The sequence below is a fragment of the Lampetra planeri genome, chromosome 3, assembly GCF_965212315.1.
Source record: "Lampetra planeri chromosome 3, kcLamPlan1.2.h2, whole genome shotgun sequence".
Taxonomy (NCBI): Eukaryota; Metazoa; Chordata; class Hyperoartia; order Petromyzontiformes; family Petromyzontidae; genus Lampetra; species Lampetra planeri.
In genome coordinates this window covers 23,010,036-23,036,035 of record NC_136109.1, presented here as the reverse complement: position 1 = coordinate 23,036,035, position 26,000 = coordinate 23,010,036, and the positions used below count along the sequence as shown (strand labels likewise).

Below are 26,000 nucleotides of genomic sequence, written 5' to 3'. Positions count from 1 at the left end.
TTAAATGAGCAATGCGCAAAGTTACACGAACAAAAGATGCACCCTTAAAATTCAGCATTGGAATCCTTCCTGTGTATTAACTGCGCAAGTTTAACTGCGTCGATTTAAATTTTAATTGCTTAATCTTGAAATAAAAAAAAATACTGGATCACATTGCCCACAGGATTTGAACACATGCTCTATAAACCAGTAACATATATTGGAATGTAGACCAACCTTGTTGAGCATGTTGTCATTCATACGATGCTTGCAAACCACATGCCGGAAGGCAAGGTTAATTTTTTCTGCCAGCTTCTCCACCTTTATTGAATCCTGCAGCCATTGCCGGTCTGATGGACAGGAAATAAAATGTCAGGAACTGTTATCAGTGGCGTATAAGCACAGGCTTAAAAACGCTATAGTGCTGCTGTCACTGGCATTGCAAAAGCCGAAAATATATATTTCAAGCAACGGCCCTTCTCAAAAGCACAAGGGCATTGCTCAAACCTGAGCTTATCACGTATATTTTCAGCTACAAAACAGTGTTGATGATGGCTGTTTTAAGCATTTGGCATTGGACAGTGCTTGCTTTCAATTACGGTATCTATTTATTACTCCCTCCGTCACCTTATGTACTTGCTAATGAAAAGGATTAACCCCTTCATCTTTAAGCCCAAGTGACAATTTATGTAAAGGTGTGTAACATAAGTATCATTGAGTGTTTTGCACCACAACATTACATTAGGCAGATGACATTTCAAGAAAGGTTTAAAACTCGAAAATAAACCTCCATGGAATCAAACTTAATTTTACAGTTAATGTTCATGTGTTATGCGGCAATATTTTTTTACATAACAGACTAGGGAAAAACTAAGACAAAACAACCTTTAAACCCTGGGAAAATTAAAATAGATAAAAATTGACAAAATTGCAAATACTGAAACCCATTAGTACACTGTATCATGGCCATCTCTGTGGTACATGTAAGCAAACCAAAATATGAAGACAAAACCTACAGTATTAATGTATAATTTTACACAAAAGAACACTTAAACTTGATTTATTTTTATTATGGATTCAAAACTATTCAAATAATCCCCAAATAAATAAACACATTTAACTGAAATGGTATGCTGAAAAGGTTCCCAAAATTCCTTGCCTTCTTTTGTGAGCACATAGTTAACATGCAATAATGCACTGAAATGTAAAAAGGTGTTCAAAAACACAAAGCGTGCAGAGCCACAAAAGAAGACGGAGGGAGGTTAAGATGACTCCTCACCGGACGAGACGAGCACAGAGGCCGAGAAGAGAGCAATGTCCTCCTCCTTGAGTTGCATCGCGCAGAGGCTCTTGGCCAAGTCGAACATGGCAGTAATCAGGTCATCGCAGCCTGCATGTAACACGCAGCCACATACGCGCGTATCACTTTGAAATCTCACGGTGGAAGATCAATGCAAGTCAAAAATAAACCTCCTCTGCGAATAGCAACATAAGCCCTTGGCCTAGCGAACCACTGCATGTGCCTTGATCCTTTGTGAGGTGCCTGTGGCACTTTTTCCTTTAGGGCATTATACAGTGACTAACAATTGAAAGCACATGATTTAAAGGCCTGGTTAGTATATGACACTATTAACTGGTAACCTAAGTGCACTTCTCAGCCACGTATGCTATCTGTAGCAAGTAATAGGTAAAACCGGTCCGGGCTACCCCACCCCTTCCCCAATCCACACTGACCAGCAAAGTGAAGTATGGTCAAAACAACCTTCATAACAGACACAGCGTGGGTGAGGCCTTTACTCAGCAGTGGCTTGACAAACAGTTGTACGTTATGATAATTATTTAGGGTGGCACAGTTGTGACATTTGTGCCTCACAACCAAGATGGCCTGTGTTCTATTTCCGACCCGGGTGCTTTTCAGCATACTGTTCGGATGTTCTCCCCCTGTTTCTGCATGGGTTTTCCCTGGGTTCTCCGGTTCACTCCCATTGCTTAAAAAAATCCTGCACAATATACCTGATATGTTGAGAAGATATGACAATGCCAAAATATACTTGTAAATTACTCAATTGTGATCGCGTTTAGCAACATCACCCGCTAATGCCAAAAGTTGGCAGGACCCTCGTGCTAAAGTCTTGGAGACTCGACGAGGCTTTACTTGGTAAACAAGTGTAGGAATAACAACGTACGCTTATATGCACTTTATAAAAACACAACACATTCGAAAACAATAATGCCTTAAAAATAAATTGTATGTAAGAGCTAACTTTTCGGGGAGTGACAGCACATCAATGGCCCTAATTCACAGCACTGTGAAGAAGGGCCACGGACTGAAATGTCACCGATTGCATACTTTTCTTATTCACCTATTTCTATGTTAGGCAGTGTTATTCACAAATGTGTTGAGTTTTTTTGTTTGTTAATTGTACTAGTGCACCACTACCAATGCACTCACCAAGTACCCTGTCTTATTATGATTATAATACATAATATATACTGCACATTAATTGTATAATTTATTATACAAAAAACATCAGGTGCATTATATTTCTACACTACTCTGCACAAAGATCACTTGACCTGGACACATATTACAGGGATATCCATAGGAGTAAATTGCACTTACATAACGATTTAAAAAGCTGAATGCCACCATATTTTCCATCAAAGAGCACTGTGTTATTGTGTGGATTAAACACTCGGCACATCCTTATCAACACCACCTCCAAGCACCCTGCAATACACAACACAATAAAATCAATTTCATCACGGACAGTGCAATAACAAGGCATGCGATTTTATTTGGGGGAAAAAAAAGCATGGGCAATTTTTTTTTTTATATATATAAAGCACGGCAAAAAATGTTTTACTTTCCACAATGAAAATATTTGTGAGTTTTTTTATCCATGCAGTTACTGCATCCATGTAAAATATCATTACAAACTATTATAAACTAAATATCAATATAGAAATAAAGTGCTTTCCTATTTTGGGATCGACTTCTCAAAGCTATGCACAAATATCATATATAGCAAGAGCATTGCTTGTGGTGTATGAAGATCCTTTTTGTAGGAATTCACTATTTACCGACACTGTCTAAACAAACCCTTGTTTGCACTGCAGTGTTTGATATATATATAGCTTCGTACCAGCTTTGAGCAGGATGATCTGGTCATTCTGGCAGAGGTCCATGAAGCCATCAATGCGCTTTGCAAACTCCACCACATACTGGATGGCGTTGGTGACCTGAATGGCACACTGCTGCCACATCACCTCCAGAGGCTGTACGTACAAACAAAATGACAATGTCAATACATTTCAAACATTTTTTATGCAAACATTACACCTTTAAAATTATTAAATGTCCAACCACATAATAACAAGTAGAAGGCAAACATAACTGTCATACTCATATTCCCAACCAAAATACATGCATTTGCCTTAAACATGCATTCTGGCATTAATTTCATAGATGGGGAAAAAACATTGCAGCATACAAACATAACTTCCACAATAGATAAACCATGTCCAATTCGGTTTACATTCAGAATTTTACAAACAATAGTGTAGCATAAAAATTCAGTTAAAGGGCCAATAAGCCTCATTGTCCTCCAGACTAATTGCAACTTCTGCAAAACACCGTTTCTCACCTGACTCTGGCAAACCTTGACTTCCTCATAGGAGTATGTTTGCCATGCCAGCCTCTGCAACTCCGCTGTTGAGTACTGACACGTCTCATTGTGTGACCGTACAATGTTCTGGGCAAGGTGTTCTGCAAGGCCCGACAGCACAGAAACATGTTTAAATATGTGCACGATAACCACCAGATGAATAAAATAACCCAACCAATGTTAATAGTCCCAAGTGGACACAAAGGCAAAATTTACCACGAGAGAAAATGTATTTCATGGCGAAGTTAATGGAAAGGTTTGGTGAAAAAGGTGTTGGTATCATCGTGATGCAGCTATAACTGCGCCTGTTAAATTAACATTTTAGCAGACAGCTGACCCTCATTGAACAATTTAAAAGTAGAATCTCGTGCAAATGGCAGACTTGGAGTTAAGAATTTAACCAGTATTTACGAAAACAACAATATTACAGGGCCGCAATGACAGTTCCAACTTTTGAGACCAAAATAACACATTAAGTTAATTTATCTGATTATCTTTAACAAATGTTATCAGATACAATTGTAACATACCAATTTCACTGGTTGGTGTTTTCCCACTGCCGTAGTGGCCATTGCAAAAAGCACTGGCCAAGAATTCCAGGTCGCACGTAAGGTCACCATTAAGGTCATATGTCATGCCAACAGCACCGTTGTTGGCGGTGGCAGACACCACGCACGGTGCTGTGGCCACGCCTGAGCCAGGCTCCTGCTTGATCACCAAACTCCGGGGCCGGTTACCATCTATGTCCAAACCGGACTGGTCCGGAGATGGCTGGCCTGACGCCGAACCGGACCGCGACACGGAGCCCACAGAGGAGGCGGACGAGTTGGAGCTGGGCGGAGTGCTTGTGTCACCGGAGGCTGATGGGAAATAGCAGCTCATCATCATGTCACCCGCGCTCCCCGCCTGAGAGGCCATCTCTGCCAGCTCTGGCCCAAACACGTCGTTGAGGTCGCTCAGCTCATGGTCCGGGTCGTGAGAGATGCCACTTCCGCTGCCCAAGCCATTGCCTAACAAGCAAACCAACAAGATCACACTTAAGGCTTGCCGTGTTGACGTTGACTTTGTTATGACGCATGTTTGCCAAACTGTGGATTTGTTATCACTAGAGAGTATGCCTCCCATTGTCTTATCTTATAAAGTGTGGTTTAATAAATATATACTGTGGCTACCAAAACTACATCGATCGTAGTCTGAATGCTCCATGTTACAAAGTAGATGAAATGAATGAACATGTAATTCAGGAGTGGCTGTACCGTCACAAAAGGTTCTGGCAGAAGAAAAGCAATAAACATTGATTCATACCAAACCAAATACAACTCCACACTGTGACCTTCTAAGCAGCATATAGGGGATACACATTGCTAACAGATGGAAGGTAGTTTCCAGGGTAGACAAAAACCTTATGTCCCGATGTCGAGCATTTTATTTAACAATATTATTAATTTAACGGTTGACAACACAACATTAACGTTGATAATAAAATTTTTAAAGATTCAAGAAGTAAAACATTCACGTTAATGCAGAGTGGCGCATTGTGCTATTTTTAAAAGGGGTACTCGATGACATCTTTGCAACCTACGTGCAAACGCACCATTAGAGTATGGCGTGAGGGGCTCGGCTTCCCCGTGTTGTTGGTGCTGCTGGTGTTGCTGCAGCCGCTGGTGCTTCTGCACCTCCGCGTACAGGCTGTCCCGCTGCTTCTTTGACATCCGGCCAAACTTTACCGCTGCACATGCATGAAAAATAAAACAAAAAATTCACAACGCAAACCTTGATGTGTTATTAAAAGCAGAACTATTAAGTGGTTTAATGAATGTGCGATACGACGACTTTCGAAATGGCAAAAAGCAAAAATTATTTCGGTAACAGGAGGAAGGATGACTCAGTGAGGTGGCGATGAATGTGTCTTTACCATCTCGCGACATGCCGAGGGCCAAGCATTTCTGCAGGCGACAGTGTTGGCAGCGGTTCCGGTTCGTGCGGTCGATCAAGCAATTGCGCTGCCGCGGGCAGGAATATGATGCATTGTTTTGCTGACTCCGCCGGAAAAATCCCTTTTGAGCACGGTGCAATGGGAGGAAAGAGTGGGAGAGAATACGGTATAAGAAAGGTGAATTCGTAACATACTCATGCGATAATCAGCAAGAGACAAGATACATGTATTCCCATCAACTCACATTGACCAGTGAGGTGGTCAAGGCACTCAGAAATGTGGTTTTTTTTTACTTTAATTGGCATCACTTTCAGGCGGCATGTGATGTGCCTCTGTATTAGAAGAAATACATTTTACTGTTAGAGAATGTCAATATTATTTTAAACATGAATTATCAAAAATAACTGTGATGAAAATTCAAACTGAAAAGCCCATGGTAACAGTACCAGGCAAGTTGTCAAATTTCAGAACAGTAATGCAATTTGCAGCTCCATATGTACAATACTATTTTATCTTCATATGCCGACTCGGAATATATCTAATTTACTACAAAAATGTGTGAACTGTTCAAAATAGGCAGCATTTTCTAACTTTTGATCTGAATTCTATTATCACATATAAAAGTAGGAGTAATACATCAAAGTGACGCGATGTCCCTTTTGTGGGTTCTAATTAGCATCCTTTTCCACTGAACCGTGCAGGATGAATGCATGCAACACCCGGCCTCCAATCCGTTCATCGGTGTTTGAAAACACACGTCGTCGTCTCTCCCAGGAAGCCATCCTGCTGGTCTAATTAATAACTTAACAGTCAGCTTTTCTCTTCATGCAGGGAATGAAGCATTAATCCTGTGATTACATTTCTCTTTCATTTAGAAAATATATTTTTGGAAACAAAACAGGTTAAAATAAAAAGGATTAGATGAAAAAAATAATAAATGTGCAAACAAAAAAGATTAATGGGTAAAAATCTCATTCTGCTACGTCAAGCTGTCAATGTGTATTATTTCTCAGCGAGTAAGCACGCGTGCCGGTATAAATAAACAATTATGCCTTTTAGGAATATTTTTTATTTTCTTTTATAGCAAAGTACCACGTATAAAGAAACACTGAATAGTGGGTAATTTTATTCATCCACACGTTTGTAACAGAGTGGAATTTTAACCTCACAACATTCATGTGAAGGGCCACTGCCCAAAACCTTAGCCAGTCATGTATGTTTATGTTACACAGCAGTGTTCAATGTGAACAAGGCGATTTGTGTTGTGCTCTCACACCACTGGCAAAGCAACCCATTGATGTTATTTGTAATTTATAGGTGTACTCACTTGAGTGCCATATTTATAAAACATACCAGTAAGGTGACAGAAAACAGCACTTAATGCAACACAATTTGAAGATGTATATCCCAAACACAATTGGTCTGGGCAAACTATTGGGTGTATCGACATGTGTTAATGCAGATTAATTCACTCCTCTGGAACAGAGTGCATATCCTTCAAGGTGAGCTCTACTGATGAAGTTGTACATGAGAAGCAATAATTTTGACATTGGATAACCACAACGATTGTTTTATTTTAAATAATCGACTTAACATATTAATGTGCATACCTTAAATACTGATAACTAAGGCCAGTGGTACTCCTAACATAAATGGTGGTTCAAACACATTATAATGGGAAATGTTCTAAAAGACAAATCCCTCTATTTTCACTTTTTAAAAAAAATGTGCACAAGTGAATATGTTCCAGGTAGGTCAAACAATTTTAGTCATGAATTTTACGTTAATAACTTTTTTTCACAACTAACACATTTTATATATTTTTTTAAATCGCAAAAGGAAAACTAAAATAATTTATTAGGTGTACTATAAACAAACATCAAATGATATGCAAACCTTGACTCATAGTCTGAGCAATTTGCAAGAATGAGGGGTCTCATACTACTGTTTACCCTACTATGCGTTCAAAATGGGTTTTGCTTTAGGGAAAACAAGAGTGGACAGGAGAAGGCGGAGGTCATACCTTGCAGCCCTCACACGTGATGACTCCATAATGAATCCCTGATGACTTGTCGCCACAGATCTTGCACGGGATCACCTCAATTTGTGCTGAAACACAGAGGCCCGCGTATTCACATGACGTACAAGTACAGCCTTTTTGTCAGTCCATTGTTGGATGAGGGCCCACACACGCAATGCCACCCATGGGGGTTATCTGATTGAACTGCGTAACTCTTGTCAGTGCTGGTTGGTGAAGACTTTACTACACTATAGATTTTACTACACTGTCCTCTGCTACACCACAGAGCTCCACAAACAATAAAAGTGGTTGGGCATAGCGGTTACCGATCCACACACTATGCAGGCTCGACATTGCTTACCTTCTGACATTAAAATGTAATTGGGTGCATTCTCGGTAATTTGTTCAAAGTCTAAGCTCATGATCCCAACTAATTCACTCTTGAAAAAAATTATGTAGGCATTCACCTATTCTTCATGTCAGGCTGTATAATCAGTCACGTGAAACCTGACTTGAGAGCACAACACTAAAATACATCTTTCATATTTTACGTAACGGAATATTCAGTCATCAAGCGCCTCTTCTGCGGTATAATTTACATGCACCACTAGATGGCGGTATTACAGCAAACCCGTGTATCACCAATGCCGACTTAACATTTTCAATTATACTCGACGTCGAAAACGAATCCGCTGACTAGAAGCATCACAACATGGCAAAATTCTGTAAAAAAAAAAAGAATCAGGACTTCCACAGGCTTAAAAGCAAAAAGCTCAAAATGTAAAGTAAACGTCTCTGATCGATGTGACATTGCGAACAGGCACAGTGGGTGCCATATCGCGTCCGCGGGGTAATTAAATAAGTACCAATTCTGCCGTAACTCTGGTCAGGACGTCCCAAACACCAGCGGGTAGTATGTCCTATACCTGACTGCAAGCTTACATGGCATAAACCTGCATTTGCACAGCACAAAATGTAATTTTTTTCAGCTTGCCATAATTTTAGTTTAGTTTCTGCTCCCACATAGGTGGTCCTTCATGTGGAATTACATGTAAAAATAATAATTAAAATATTTAGAAAGAGGGCCACCGCCCAGGTGTATTTGACCTACATAGCTCTAAGTATATGCCTGCTGCTAAACGATGTCATTTATAAACTGAACTGGACAAGCCAGTTGGGTAAGTGAGCCTTCTCTTAAAACAACTGGGACATCCTCGATCTTGCCTCACGTTTCCCTAAAATTAACAATCTGAAGGCTAAACTCCGTGAAATGATAAAGCTTTCGTGCAGTCACGAAAGCTTTGAATCGAAAAATGATACTAATGTATTTTTTTAGCTTTTATATCTACTTAAGCTGAGTACGTTGTTTTATTTATATAGTAATGTCAAGTTTCACCATTTCCCTTAAGCACATTAATAACACACAGATGAACATGCACACCGGTGTAAAAATGTATGCGAAACATACGAACTTCGTGACGTAAACCTTATGCTAATACCCCAATATAATATTGGTAAAATTATAATACAGGAATGTTGCAAGAGGGCATGTTTTACTCCCTTTAAAATGTGTTTAACTGCTGCTATTTAAAAGCCATCGTCAACATCAAGTTCAACGAAGCGCCGTGACATTTATTAACAACGTGATACAATGTAATATATCCAGATTCAAATGCACTCACGTAATTTTGGTACGCCAGGGTACAGTTAATCTTAATCCGAAGCCACTTATCATCTCTGAAGGGTGTGGTTGACTTTGTGCCAAAGGCAGCAGGAATATACACGAGTATTGTCTCTTCCTTTGTTCGAGTTAACAGGATGTTTGCAATCCTATAGATTTCGTTTAAACATTAAGACCTTAAAACAATGTGCATCAGAAAAACCAATAATTCGAATTTTAAAATTAAAGCCACCTTATTTCGTTGATTGCGTTCACCATTAATGATACAGCCTAATTACTTACACCCACACAAATGTTTTGGACTTTCAGAACTTTTAACGAGATACATTCTTAAGTTATATACTCTATGTCCGATTAACACGGTTGGCTACATACGATGGTGCGAAAGACGTTCATCGCTCATGCACACAATTATAGAGGCTTGCCCATGTCAGGTCTGACTTTATACATTTATCTCAACATTTATTTATTTCCCCATGTGACTTAATTTTTCAGCTGTACTTTCACAATGCAACAGGGTGCCTTTGAAGCCAAATGCTGCTCTGTTTTTATTCCAAGTATACATTATCAGTGTAATTACAGACAAAGAGGAAGACGTAGATTCGAGAACATACACAAGTTACAGGACTTTTCATCACTTCGTTCACTACAAGCGATGACGGGTGGTGGTGGAGAATAATGGGAGGTTCTAACCAAAAGGAACACTATCAAGAAGATGTCCACTGTGGAGCAGAAGCAATACATCAGCGTATGTTGCAGGTGCACAACTTCCAAGGCATTCATCCAGCAGTGGATTTATCATGTTTGATGATAATATTGATGAAACCTTAGCAATGAATAACAGACCATATTGGTTAAATAAAGTATATTATGCTCAATACGTTTCATCTTAATTTACCGCGTAAGGCATACACGTCATATCTTACAGCCTTTCCGTCAATCCACTGCTGGATGAAGGCATCCCCATGCTGTGGGGATTGTTTCACTATACTTTAGGCATGCTTCATCAGTGCAGGCTGATGACAGAGGCCCAGAACCGATTCAGATATCACTCCCCACTGATGCTAACCGTGGCCAGAAATCGAAATAAGTTGACCAGAGTCAGAGTATTACGTGTTAACCGATGCGCTACTGCTCCACACCCAAAAGGCAAATAACACGTGAAATACCGTGTGCGATGCACTGATGTTTGTCATATGACCAAGCAATGCGGTTTGTAAAATACACGATGGTTATGTGAAATATGTAACTTGTAGTAATCGTATTGACTGCTGTAGACATACGATGGGGTTATGACAACTTAAAATCATGTATCTTTGTCAATGTTTGAAATATGAAAACAGACTTAAATATAACATCATGCACGTATCATGTATTTTGTCCTACCTTCAGGCTTAGTCAAATGGCACTCATTTGATAGCACTCTACTCTGTGGAATTTGCCCCAGGCATCCTTTAAAACCAAAGCACCAGGATGATAGAACATGACAAGATGGTGATATAACTTAGAGGCAAAACCCTGGCATGGACACTCCACAAACAAGCAATATGACATCACCCTTGGCCTACGTGCCACTTGGGCAAGCATTAAACTTGTGAACATGCCATCATTCGGAATAGGTGGAGGTGCATCTTTCAACAATCACTTGCAATTAATCATCCTGAAGAATCTTAGGAGCAAAATTAGTGCATTTTTGCCATCGTTAAACAAATCCACTCAATCCCACGATTATTATTTTTTTTAGTTCATAATACACATGTAACAATGCCAATATAAATGTTGTTACTTTGTACTGTTCGATGAAAATAGAACCAGAATTAAATGTACTAACCAAGCAGACCCAAGCGAGAGAGGGGACAAAAGCAGAGTTGTGGTCAAGAGAGCATGATATAAATATCTAATTTCAGATGCACGACAGATACTAACCAAGAGCAATATGAATTGGACTGTATCCAAAGGCCAATGAAGCACATGGGGGTAGAACACATGTTTCAATATGACATGACTAAACAACACCCTACTAATTCCTTGCATAGCAGGGACAGACTATATAGAGTATTTAAGAAATGATATAAAATGCATGGCTACATTATTTAACTTGCATAAAGGTTGATGTTCATGAATTGTTTCTTTAATTTCCACCACTCAAACAAGCAGCGTTGTGTACTTGAAATAGTCACTCCTTGTTACAAACGTACCAATACAAACCTTAAATTAATCTATTTAAACTAGAAGTCTAGATGTTTATCGGAAAAATAAAACCATATTGTGATCTTCACACAGTTCAGTAAATCGATGTCTTTAGGTCTAAGTGCCTGCCATTGAACTACTAGTTACAATTTATCTTCACCAACAAGCTGACCATCATGGTGAAGTATGGTCAAATAACCTGTATGACAAACATGGCCTTGGGAGGCCTTCATCCAGCAGTGAATTGCCAAAGAGCTGTAAAATGAAATACCAAAATTGACATAACATTTCTGTAACTAATGGGCCATGAGACTATTAAAAGAACTGCGAATTATCCAATTTGATTTTTTTAATTAAATCTAAAAAGGTGGCATTATTAACATGAACAATGCGTGATGAAACACATAGCATTAATGGATTTTACCTCTGGTATAGCAGGTGAGAAATTTGGCAAAACCGTTGCGTTTAGTTGTTATCATGAAACGGATCTACGCATCGATAAAAAAAATAACTTTACTTAAATAAACTGGAGTAGAAATTCAATTAAACGTGGTGTCATGAACGATATTAAAGCGTGTGTATGAGATAAAACACTGCAGTAGCAGGAGAGGTTCACACTTGCATGAATATACAAACAGATGATGACTTTCCTAACAGATATCAGACAGACAAAACGGATGCACATTAAAAAACCTACCCTCAAGAAATGTAACTCTATAGTTGGGCCACTTATTTTTGCCTTAACTTCTGTGCACAATTAATCACCATAGGTTCCTGTCACAACTCATTGTGGCCTTTAAATTTGGAGACGCAGTAACGTGCCCGGAGCCACAAAGCTCCGTGTTTCAATTAAGCATTACATAAAAAGCCACAAACAATTTTGTGGGTATCAATTGCACGGGAAACATGAACGTGTCGGAAGCTATTTTGTCACGATACTTCGTGCTGAAGAGACAAGCTATTTCAGCATTATAATTGTCTTGTCAATTTTGCCTGAAGGATATATATTTTATATAAACCGCAATAGAGTATCAGACTTTGCCCAGCTGACAGATTCACTCTTCTTTATTGCCATGCATAAACAATAAGATATTTTTTTACGGAATGCATTATTGGCTCGAACGCAACATTCCAGTGCAGCCACTACACAAATCTACACAATGAGTTTGTTTGGCATATTGAATAACTATAGAGATAGCATGATAACCGGACAATGCATCGACCTGCTTTCATCAAGAAAGGTGGCCGATCAACTAATGTCATGATCAACGAAAATATGAGAATATAGACATAAAAAAAACTTCCGTCAGCAACTGTCTAGAGTTAAACATTAAAATGAAGGGATTTTGTTACCCATGTTATGTAAAGTTACTGGTATATATACAAGCAGTAAACACACTAATTGTGCACATTTTGTATACCTTAAGTGCCATAAGTTATTACAAAATCACAATATACTCCAAATGCCTCCTCTTTACGTTTACATAGATTTCATCCGGCAGGACTTTGGTCTTATGCGCAAAAGAATAACATATCACATGTGCAAAATGACATAATGCATGGAAAAATAGCTGCCATTGCAAGACAAACATTCATAAATCTGCGTGACCCATTGCTGAACTCGCTGAGAATCAAACCAAATTCATACAACCATATATCAGGCAGCTGCCAACAAGATTTGCCCTTGAGCATTTTTTTCTAGCTAAATGTAGACTTCAGGGTTTTACAAACATAAACCAAGCAGACACTAGATATACAAAGCGGCCATAAGAAGAGTAAAAATACAATGTAATCAAGTCGTGAAACGAGTGTGATTAGAGCACTATACAAGTCGTTGCAGACAGCACTGTCTAGACAGGGGAAAATGAATTCAACCCACTCTTAAGATGTACCAATATGTATATAGTACAACACTAAAGTTTAAAAAGTAAGTAACATTTATTGTTCTTGTGGACCATATCCGTAATAACAGTATAGCACAACCATTCCCTAAAATTATGTCTTAGAATACTTAATGCTTGCTGCGGTGAACATATTTACGCACCATCTTTAACAAGAACGGCTGGTGAAAAACTTCACATTTTACTACGTATGGAATTATATTGGATGTCAAATCATATATACTGTACTGAGCTATAAAGATATATAGTTAAAGGCCATGTGGTCAGATAAGGACTTTGAATCATCAGCAATGGAGATATGAATTTCCCACACCATAAGAGATTTCATGGTGCATCTAAAAAACTTAAACGAACCACTTACATAAACGTTTATGTAGAGACAATGTGATCCAATATTGCAACATTCATCATCATCTTCATCAGCAATGATCAATCCACTGTTAGATGAATGTCCCAAGAGTCAAGACATCACGATTTCTCAGCCTCATTCTGCAACAATCCATCTAGCTCCAGCAAACAATCCAATGTTATCGCTCCATCTCCACGACGAACCTCCCTCCTCTGGCGTGTTTCCATTGCCACGGTGGCTACGAGATGTCAACTACCTCGCCTGGTATAAAGGAGGTCGTGGGTTCGATCCCATCCCTGACGCCTGTATATTTGGAGCTTGAATGTTCTCCCCGTGGTCGCGTGGATTTTTCTCCCGGCCTTCCCGTTTTCCCCTCTACATTTAGAATTATGCGTTTAGAATATTTGGCTGCTATACATTTCAACAAGATAATCCACTTCTGAAAAGAGCTATATAGCTCAGTGGACCTTACCTGGTAAAATAAAAAATTGTAAAAAAAAATGCGTAATACAAAAATCCCACCATTTACTTACTCCTTCAAACGTCATGCAAAAATGTAAAAAAAGAAAATCAATCAATACTTCGAAACCCCTAGAGTAACACTAGCCACAACATTTCTGACAGGTGTGTGACGAGTTGATGCCGTGCAACACAACCGAGTCACAGCTCACTCAATAATGCATTGGAGCGTTGATGAGACTGTGAACAAAAGCTCTGCGAGGTTGCCTCCTAATGTTACTGATCCCTTTAGATAATACATTGGTGTCCCTACCTTGTCTTCATCAGACTTCCTCCCAAGAGCTAAACAACTCACAATGTGTGGTGAATTCAAGATTCATTTAACACGCGTTGTCAAAACATTATTTAAACTGTATTTGCTCTCAAAGATGAACAGTCAAAATTGTATGTAAGCAGCGCCTCGATAATTTGGATATGCAGCCAATTTGTTAAGGCTCAGTGCTTCAGTTCTGCAGCTCCAATGTATGACAGACTATTGTGTCAAACAGAAATAAACATCTGATTACATTAAAATAATGACACTTTTTGTTAGGCTACTGGTGCATGTATGAAGGGTAGAAAAAACCGTGGATGACAACACAACATAGACATTCTACGCCAAGTAAATTCAGCATCAACAGCTGCCAATATCAAGCAACTGCTGAAGACTTCACACAACACCATACATGTTGGTGCTGTTGCCACAACTTATATCGGCAAGTGTTCTGATCTCCTTACTTAATCAACCTCCTTTCAACTTGACCCATCAATTGGCAGTCGTTAGAAATCTTGTACACAGGTCATCATCTGATGCTACCCTTCATTAATATGTATTGCGTACTGCCCAAGCACATTTAAGCGAGTATGAAGCCACTGATTTGTGTTTGCTCCCTGATCCATTCCACTTTTCCTGCATTTGTGAGATTTTCAGATTTTGTTCAATTAATGAACGTCAGACAAAATAAAGCTTCTAGAAATATCGATTCGCAAAGAAGCCGTTTCGAGTGCAATACATGTTATACACAGGCGTTCACATGTACCGTGCATTTGTAAATAAAGGAATACTGTACAGCCAAAATGTGTTTGCACACACTGAGGGATTCAGTTGGGGGTACTGTATATCTACCGCAAAATAATGTGCAAAATATTATTCAATTTCTTGTAAGTAATTACATGAGGCTCATAGAAAAAACACTTTTAGATTTCAGAATTCCTGAATCATAGATGCTGAAATGTTGTCTTACAAACGACCATTAAAGCTATACAACTACAAGCAAACTGCGATATGCATGCACCTACTTTAACACTTTTAACTCGATAAGTGTCAGTTTAATGTTAACCAATGATATCCTTTTTAAAACACACTTGTGTGCAGTGACAATAAACAATTGATTTACATCCAAATATATCAGTGTAATCCAAGGATAACTGTTGACTAAGTGAACCAAAATATGTTGAATTTAGAAAGTGTCTAAAAGGTTCTGTACTGGAACGTGGGGACAGGTGGAAGGAGGATACGTGGGTTAAAGGACCACAACCACGCACACAGATTCTATCCCACTCCTTCTTCACTCTCTCACTGAATGCAGTGTGACAGAACTTCTGAATACATCATCATCAAACATGATTAGTCCACTGCTGACTGAAGGCCTTGCCAAGTCGTCACCATCTCCCACAGTCCAGCAATGTTGTTATTAATACACAAAACAATTAACATTTATGTACCATCAACAGCGTTTCTATATGCAGGTAAAATGACCATCATTATTCAAGCCAATTCCAATACATTCTACTCATTTAATGTTGACTATTTTACGTTACTTTATTTTCCTTACTATATCTGCGAAGATATTAGGCATCGCCAGGTTAGTGTTCCCGTTCGTGAATTATGGAGGTCAGCACCAAAATGATTAATGCCACATTTTAGAATTTCGTACCAGTACTAAAATGTACCCTTTTACTTTTATCAAAGAACGGTCTTACGCAATAGCTGCGAGAGAATTAAAATGTTCCTTATAAAACAGTCGGGTTCTGAGGAAGGGTAAAAACAAGCAATTAACTTGATGCCCAGACTATAATTAAGTCCATTACAACAGCTTAAATGTCTGTCCAAACTTTGATACACATGTTGCCACTTGCTGAAATCTAGTGGGTACAGCAAAGCCTAGTCTGGCATCCTTCTGAATTTAACCAAAAGGCAGAAAATACTGTTTGAGACCATATGCCGTTTGCATTTTAGAAAAATATTTTTTTTATAATGAATCCTGTTGGGAAATCAAATTGAAAGCCAAAAGTGGTCAAGGAACAATTCTATACGTATAGCTTGTGCAAGACTTTTTAAACCGTGGCCAGCAGATGTCATCAGAGATACACTGGACAAGAGACCCAACATCTATATGTTTTGCTTTGCACAGTTGTTGCAAAACAAGAAATGCACAGGTTTGATAAGTATACAAATGAGCATATAGTGTGTGAGTGTGCGATCCAAACAAGATATAACATTTACTGAACAATGTAATATTACAAGTGCAGTTGTTATAAGCTCAAACATGAGATTTTTTATTGGCCATTTGTATTGATTGTTTTTCAATCACAGAACTATAAAAGTAACAATATAAAAAGCACACGGAACTATCTACACATCCCCAACACCACTTGTATAATTGACATGATACCACTGATCAAAGAGAGATCAGTTATATCAGCAATACATTAAAGTGATAAAAAATTTTTTATATAGGAACAAAATTTGTTAAACAATTGCACTACCATTATATTTAAGCCTCTGTCTCATCCTTCTGTGAGATGGGTTCATCTTAAACAAATCTTTGTAACCTATCTACTGCACGGCTCACACTTTAGCATGATCACAAAAAACTAGGTTAGAAAAGTCCACTGATAATGGAGTGTGGAACTTTCTACCACAGCCCTGCAATATTTGTTACTCACTAATCTCAGATTATGTGCTGGGGGTGTCTTGGAATTTTGCCAATTATTCCTGGATTATCATTACATGAACTGCACAGTTCATCTGACAGTCAATAAGAAACAGAAGGTCCAAGGTTTTGTTGAAATGACCTCAACTGCTGCCATAAATATTTTTTTATTTGTACAATATACAACATATCCCTTTACAAGTTTACAGATTTAATATCAATTTCATGTAAATAAATCCCAAAGGAAAGGATTTCACAGGCAGCATCATAACATGTAAATGAACACCATGAATGCGAACTAATGATAATTTTATGTTGGCCGAGTTATTTGCATACTGTGCTCATGGTATGGCAAACCTAAACTTTTCAAGCTTGAAATGGACAACAATTAATAATCTCTTTCCTTTCAGAAATTTCCAAACAAAACAAACCAGTTGAATTAAACTCACTGTCAACGTTAGAAACTAAACAAAGACGTATTGTTAAACTTCAAAGAATATCTGTCATCATGATTAAGAGCCATAAGAGCAAAAGCTGCAGAGTATACAATGACAATAGAATGACATAAAAGTGCAAAAAGACAATCTTGATTTGAAGCTTTCGTGACTGCAGGAATTCATACTTTGGTTCTTTCGGTAAATTCAATTAAAACATTTTTTTAATTTAATTTTTCTACCTACGTGACTTTACCGAAATAACTAAAGAGTATGCAAAAAGACAATTACTGTATGTCATCTGCATTGGGATTATGAAAATACAGTACATAACAAGATGGTAACATTTCGATTTAAAGCTTTCGTGACTGCAGGGATTCATCTTCTTGGTTCTTTCGGTAAAGTCACGTAGAAGGGAAGTAATAAAATAATAAAATAATCCTTCACCTGAAGACGGCTGCTTGCGTTGTAGCCGAAACGTCGTGAGAATTATTTCATTTTATTATGTTTTATTTTTATTATTTTATTACTTCCCTTCTACGTGACTTTACCGAAAGAACCAAGAAGATGGTAACAAACATGAATACTTTCATAAGGTAAAGCTTAATCATACAGCACTGTACACACTGCGTACTGTATACATCAAAATAAGCTCACATCACTGCCCAAAGCACTACTTTGTCCATTGGCTGGGGATTAGAATGAAAGGATAAACCTTTTCAATCTTTCATTAAATCTACATACTGTATAATCTTTCACCAAAGGGAAGCAATGTTGCAAAAAGCATTGGGAAAGGGTTCATGTGATCTATACGTCGATTTCGTTTCAAAATGACTTTCATTTACTTGCAATATAAACGAGTACATTTAAATAATTTTAATGTCGTAATTATTTGACTTTTGGTCATATTCATTGGACAAAATAACCCCGGGATAACGATATCAATAGAAGCATGGTGGTTTTTAAGTACTACAATACAATAAATATGTACTTGTTTAAAAAAAAAGGATTCCAACAAAAGCGTTAGCCCTTAATTCAGTTGTTACATCATAGTTAATTAAACTCATATTTGACAACGTATGTGTACATTTAAAGGTTTGACAGTACCAATTACTAAAAATTATTGTAAATGGATTTCCGATTCTGGAAATCTCCAATCATTGCCAATTAACAAGTGCTGGAACAGAGTGACTGTTTCCATCCCTGGAGCTTAAGTCCACAGCACTTACGAATCTCCAAAATTGTGGTTACAGCTGTACAAGACATAAGATTAAAATACAGTACTCGTACAACTTCCCTGTTCTTCCACAGCTGTAACCACATGCTCTGCACAAATATTTCTTTATAGTCGGTTCATTAAAAGATGTGGAATATTCATGTAAGAGCTCCCCATTGTGATAGTTAAAAAAATTGTAAATGCTCCTCTGTCAAAATCATGTTCGCTCAATATGCATACTTGTTAGTTTGCCATCAATTATCAGGCGATTATTAATATTGCAACAATAGTTACATTTGAGCATTAAAATCATAACATGTTTTTGGGACCAAAATAAGTAATGCATTCAAATTATAATGCCAACACACAGATTAAATAGGAAATTACATATTTACAGACCCAGAACCTTAATCTGTTTATAAGTATGTGATGATGACATAGTGGAAATAAACTGCTGGTTAATATGAATATGTGTTTGCACATCACACCGAGTTGGTGTGCAGAGTCGAAAAAACTTACCTCTGCAGCCACCCAGTGATTATTGCAAGGAATCACCAAAGTGCCTTTTTCTGTAAAGTGGCCTTAAATCATATTTTGGTATTACACGATAATTGCATTCCAGTATGTTTGTTCAAATCCTAACTTTCAATATTATAACAAAAATAATATTCGCAGAACAATGTAAAAAAAAACTTTTATGGATGTTCAACTTTGAAATGAAGGCTTCCAATTCTACTTCGTATTATATTTCCATCTGTTTAACTTCATGTGCTTCAGATGACCACAAAACAATCATTATCTTAACCGAAATACCAAACAATGATGGCTGGAAATGTAACATTTCCAATACTTCTGATGGATGGATGTTACTGTACTATATGACCCATGTAAGTAAAGGGACATACGCACACACATTGTTACATTCAATAGCATCAAAGACACAGTTTACCAAGCAATGTGGTTGTTTTAGCTTTTCTTGTCAGTTGCTGGCAACAAAATGTCTTGCAATTGTTTAATTATCCTGTGCAGGTAATATATTTTTAGAGTTTATGAATGTGAAAGTAACGTGTGCCCATAACGTGTTGTCAGATCTACAAACAAGCACTGTGATTTATATGTCAACACATTTTTAATGGCGGCGAGGTGGTGGCTGTAAATGGCAAACCTTAATCAAAAGCAAACACCATCGGGCACGAGCAGTCTAAAGCATACCCACCAGCATAGAATGACCTCATAGTTGCTGTCTGGGCTGCATTTGAACTATGGACTCCGAAGAGACACGGACAGTGCAATGATATGGAGTTAGCACACACAAAACCACTCTGTAATACCATATATAAAAAATAAAAAATGATAAAGAAACCATATTTAAGTCCTCAAGGAATGTAGGGCCAAATCAAGAGCACGATGCCTGGCTGGATTTTGATTTCCTTTAGCTCCAGCGAATGCAGCACCAGGTACTCATTTCTAGCCGTGTACACCTGGGAAATGCCCTTGCCATGAGTACAAGCCAACTGGAATAGCTGTAAATTTTGGCTTGGGAGGCTGGAATCCAACCCTCATGATGAATCAAAAATACAAACCTTTTAAAAAATGTCCTTCTATTGGGCCTCATTCTGCTCCCACCACATCCCGAGCTCTCAACTTCAGCAGCCCGAACAAACATGGAGGCCTGCTCAAAACTGGAGCCAGTGTTCTAGTTTAAACAATACATGTATTATAACAGTATTGGACTATTTCATTATTTATTGATTTAACCCATTTTGTTTTATCTTCGTACTCTGTCTCATTTTGCTTGTGCACGTTATTTTCACATTGTGCTCTTTCCAAGTCTACCTTGGAAAAAACCATGCCTTCTCTCAAACGAGCCCTCACCTTGTCAAATAATATCCGATTGCTGGATTCAACATGATAAATATTGTACAGTATAGTGGTCACCACAATGGCAATGCAGCACATGCAGCGTGGTGAGCACATGATTTGACACATGAGCCCTTTTCCGCACCCACCCCCCATCACTGACACATCTGGGTCAGTAGAGTATCAGGTCGCATACACGCGCGCGCACACACACACCAGTCACTCGTCATAACTTCCTTATAATTTCTAACTTATTACTTTATTAAACACTCAACAATGTTTACTTTCTTAGCTTCGAAAAGGATGGGAAAATGGAAGTGTGATGGTATTTTACGGGACAATTCTGTCTGCAAACAGGCATACTAAGTATACATAGGATGCCACACAGTTCATATCAACTGCAATAAATCAGACACCAAATGAATGGAAAGGTAAAACAAAACCACTGCAGAAATGGTACATGTGTGCAATTCGTGCAGAAGTGTGTGAGGCTTACTATCAAGTCGGGAATGCAATTTCGACATCCCTACAGTACAAATAACGCTTATGATTCTCACCATTAATGCACAAATTATGTGAAGGTGAACATTTGAAAGTAATCGTCATATAATGGCAATGTACCCCTTAAGCGTATGTATTAACTCGAAATAAATTATGGTGGTACAACGCTCATGGGAAACCTCTTATAAGTTATAACATTTCCAAATATATTGACTTGTTATGATGCATATGTCCAAATACAGAAACAAAGTATGCAACACATGGATAAGCAAACCAACAGCCTTGCAGCACATGTTTTGTTTACAGTGCAATTAATGGGAACAATGGCATGGAAATCAATCAAACCATACATTCAAATCAATCAAAGCCTACGGTTGAATTAGATTGAGTTTTTAAGGAGACCTGGAAAAGGTTTCTCAATAAACTTGCAACCATATTGAGACAAGACAACCAAGGACGTGGCTGGCCTCAGTGTTAACAGTTGCTATGGTGTGATAGCACAGTACATATATATATCCGAGGTGTTGTTATATGCCCCTTTTTAACGTGTCACACTATCATAAATAACACCCTTCCAATCATTACAGAACAGACAGTGGCTCAATGAGAAGAGCACCAGGCTCCCAATTCAGAGCACGAGCTCAAATCCCAACAACGGTCAGACTCGCCGCAATTTCCTTCTGGAGTTAGTATAATTCGCACAATCTGGTAGTGCGAACAATTTTGTTGGTAAAAACAACAGTGGTGGTCATATCAGGCAAGCTCTTGGCTGCATCGAACCATGTGATTTTCACCAACTGATGAGAATTGGCTGCTGTGCCCACGAGGACAGACCGTGGAGTTTTCAGACACTGTATGTTTATAAAGATAATCATTGGCGCAAGATTTGTATTCACCCTGAATACCAGTAAGAACATAGGGATGCAATCAATTATTTTGTATACCGTCCAAATACTATTAAAAGCATGGCAAGACACTGCAAGAGGCACCGAGTAAATATAAACAGCAAAGACGAAACTAAAAATAACAAAAATACGAGTTTGGCAGAGTGAACGGCCAGCAGCATGACAGTGCACAAGCCACCAAAACACGCACGCAGAATTGTACCCTAATGCGTAATGAAGAGATTGATGCAACACCTCAAATGGATGCAACAGGGAACAAAAAACAAACGAGAAACAATTAATGTAATGCATCATGGAACCTCCTTTGCCAGTACCAAAATATGATAATAGGTTTTTCCCCTTTTTTCTGGCAACAAAACAAGTGTTAAAACACCAAACTGAAACCTTTTACAAGGAATCATGTCTGCATTAACCACAATACTTGTGGTCAAAATGCAAACAAAAAACATACTCTGATGATCTATGCATTGTCTTTGAAACTGATTGGTCCACGCCAGAGACAGCTTTCTTTTGAGCCTCATCTCAAACGGTGTTAAACCAGAGGACGCTTTCGTGCAGTTGTGTGGCAATTGTGTTTCTATCTACGTGACTTTACCGAAAGAAGCGAAGAGTATGAATTCCTGCAGTCACGAAAGCTTCAAATCAAGATTAAACCGCCTCTACGGGGAGGATCTCCACACACCTCAAACATGACATCAACCGAGAAGATTGATGCAAAATTTAGCAATCTTTAGAAGGACGTTGATCAACCGGATAAAGTGTTAACTGTTGTGTTGGCCGACTCTCTGAGTTGCATTACATTTCTAAGTTTGATAAGTTTGTTCTTTTTTTTCTTGTCTGTCTGCATTAACCACAATACTTGTGGTAAAAATACAAACAAAAACACACTGATAATAAATGCATTGTCCTTGAAACTGATTGGTCCACACCAGAGACAGCTTTCTTTTGAGCCTCGTCTCAAACGGTGTTAGTAAAGTATTGGCATTGCCACAATCTTCCTTTACGAAAGTCCTCCTTTTGACACACACTGCTACAACATCACACCCTCAAGGGAGCAGTGCAACCAGCACGACAGTGACAATTGTTTTGCAGAGTTGGGTACTTTCCTCCTGTCCCAGACGCGGGGGTTTTCTCCAGGTTTCTTTCTGATCGTCGATTGCCAACGCTAAAAGTGCCACCGACTCAACACCCCGAGCAAATACCCAAATGCAAAAGAAAATGAGCGAATGCAACAACCCAATGAGTCACTGTTGGGTTAAAGATGGTAAGTTTATTCTTGCCAAATTGCGAGAATGGTGATAATTAGTTGTATTATTAAACATCTCCACAAACCCTCGGAAAATTTGCGTTGTGGAATGGGGATGGAGGAGGGATGGAGCCGGTCACAATCCACTGCTGGATGAAGGGTCCCCCCGTCCCCCACAACGCACACCTTTCAAGATCCCGTGCGATGTTTATAGTCCACGTAGCACCTGATCCACCCGCTCCCTTGGCGGTCGTGCTCTTGAACACGTTCCATCCCTTGGCTCACACTCCGGTATTACCCTCGACCGTAAAGCCATCGTCGTCATCATCATCCTATTTTTTTTCGACGTGTTCCAGTCCGAGCCCTCACCACTCACTTTTGTCCACAGTTTGAAGGATGCCATTCACCTGCGTATGTGTCTCTCTAGTTCGCAAGTCCCACTCTCTGCCACTCTCAAAATGCAATTGCAAACACGACGATGGCCATCTCCGTCGTCCACTTGCACGCGTGCCGTGCACGGGTGGAGGAGGCTGATGATATCAGCAAGGCCGAAAGAGCGAACCGGCCACAACACACACAGGCGACAAACAATGTCAACGTTGAAAAATAGCCCTTGAAAACACACACACACACGCGCGCTAAGCACACGCCACACTAAGCAGCGACGGCAGCATGCAAACTAAAAATAATCCTCCCGCTATCGCTGCCGCATGACTAGAGACGATTGCGCCACCGAAACAAAACACAGCAAAGCAGGAGGAGCAGGAGGAGAGGAGGAGCAGGAGGAGAGGAGGAGGAGGATTGCGAGCACCGTTCACGGCCCCAACAATCCACTACCGAGCCACCATTACTGTACACACACACACCAGCAGCAGGAGCAGGGCCGCCACCACGTAGCGTTATTTCACATTTTTATTTTAACGCAAAAAAAACCACCGCTACTACCACCACCACTAACACTCTACTCGCAGGCGCACGTCGTATTTTCTGACGGATGCACACACACACACAAACGCATGATGCACACGAGGTATATTAACAACAACTCACCCCTCATGGCTCAGTCGTGCCCTCTCGTCCGCCTCGCGTCCGCACCATTTATGATAAATATTAAAAAATAAAGACGACGGCGGTGGCAGAGACGACGGCAGCGGCAGCAGCAGCGGCGCATAAAGACGATCGACGCGAGCCGGGGACACGTGGGGGCCGCTGAGGGGCGGGGCCAAATGTGGGGGGGGGGAAGGGGGGTGGATTGGGAAGTGGGGGGGTTGTAGCTGGGGTGGGGGAAAGCGCGCGCGCGCGCGTGCACCCCCCCCCCCTGCTCCGCCCCCTCCCACCGCTCCTCCCGAGTCGCGCCCGCGGTCTCGCGCGCTGTCTCCCCCCCCCTCAACCCCCCCTCAACACCCCCCCCCTCAACCCCCCCCCCTCAAACCCCCCCCCCCTCAACCCCCCCCCCTCAAACCCCTGCCCCAGCCTCACTCGTCACGCGCGCGCGGCCGCGTGAAGTTCCCGCTATTTCCACCCCCCCACTGCCCCCCCCCCACTGGCCCCACCCCCCCACTGGCCCCACCCCCCCACTGGCCCCACCCCCCTTCCCCTTGGTCTCCCCCCCCCTCCAACTTCTCCCTCACAGCCCGTCCTATCCTCCACATTGCCCCCCCCCTCGCCACGCATGCGCACTGAAGAGCGCTCCTCCAATCTCTAGACCCCACCCACCCCCTCGCTACTCCACCCCTCCCACAAATCCCCCAGCCCGCACCCGCCCCTCACTCATTCGCAGCCAATCATAGCAAGGACCCCCCTCCCTCCCACCCTCTTCTCTTCTCACCCCTCCGTTCATGAACCCCCACCCCCCACTGGTTACAGCCCCGCCCCTCAACACCCCCCCCCACCCACTGCTCCTCTGCAGCTCCTCAACTCGCAATGTTGTCCAATGAGAGAGGGAGGATTTTTACTTGCCACGTTAAAGGGAAAAAATAAGAGGGGATTTAGTTATTTTTTGTTGTTGTTGCAGGGGCGTTGTTGCTATTATAATGATTCCCGTATTACGGTGTTATTGTTATACAAAGCGTTTAAATGCAGTAACTGTAAAGTACTAAAGAAATTACATTCTGATGAGTTGGGATACAAACGTGTCAAAGGCAATACTGTACACTTCAGAGCTTTAAAAAAAATCCAGATTATACTGGCAATTGTTTCAGAGGAAACTTGAAACATTGTTTTGAAAGTATCTACTTTTAGATTATCAATACTGTAAAGCTACATCCAATATAAGCGTACACTACTAACATTTCTAACACCAGGCGAACAATCATGAGAATGCAATACAGTACAGTAGAGTACTTTACAAGCTACTCAGACTTAGAGATACGACTGGAGGTAGCAAATACTCTCCCCTAGGTGGGTTCTTTTCTAACTTAATCCATTGCAAAAGTGGCGAAATGTTTATACTGTGGTCTCTGCTGTGACCTGTGGCATGAACAAAAGTGGAAGCACATTTGCCACGTCCGGTACTTTGCGGTTCCAGCCCAGTGGCAAACCCTGGTTAATATTTACAAAATGCTATGCACCGTCTGCTGCACTGTGAACGTTTCAGATACGGTAATGTCAGGAACAAAAGAATAAGCCATGTGTATTAATTTGAATACTGTACTTGAGTGCAGTACTTAATAATTCACAA

General features: G+C 40.0%; 1 protein-coding gene across 3 annotated transcripts in view; it reads right to left on the bottom strand.

Annotated features, from left to right (window-relative positions):
* The window catches only part of LOC144741467 (nuclear receptor ROR-alpha A-like), a 32,974-nt gene extending 8,442 nt beyond the window's left edge, over positions 1–24,532 (bottom strand). The window contains exons 1-10 of one of the 3 annotated variants that reach the window (XM_078623993.1): positions 24,371–24,532; positions 7,607–7,692; positions 5,563–5,704; positions 5,242–5,376; positions 4,178–4,657; positions 3,627–3,748; positions 3,126–3,258; positions 2,603–2,710; positions 1,259–1,369; positions 217–329 (exon numbers count right to left, since the gene is read on the bottom strand). In XM_078623993.1, coding sequence (XP_078480119.1) covers positions 217–329; positions 1,259–1,369; positions 2,603–2,710; positions 3,126–3,258; positions 3,627–3,748; positions 4,178–4,657; positions 5,242–5,376; positions 5,563–5,704; positions 7,607–7,692; positions 24,371–24,377 — 1,437 coding nt within the window. In that variant the 5' untranslated portion in view covers positions 24,378–24,532. The remainder of the gene's footprint in view (positions 1–216; positions 330–1,258; positions 1,370–2,602; positions 2,711–3,125; positions 3,259–3,626; positions 3,749–4,177; positions 4,658–5,241; positions 5,377–5,562; positions 5,705–7,606; positions 7,693–24,370) is intronic. The other 2 variants (XM_078624001.1, XM_078624008.1) reach the window with 2 other exon arrangements.
* Positions 24,533–26,000: the final 1,468 nt, after the last annotated feature.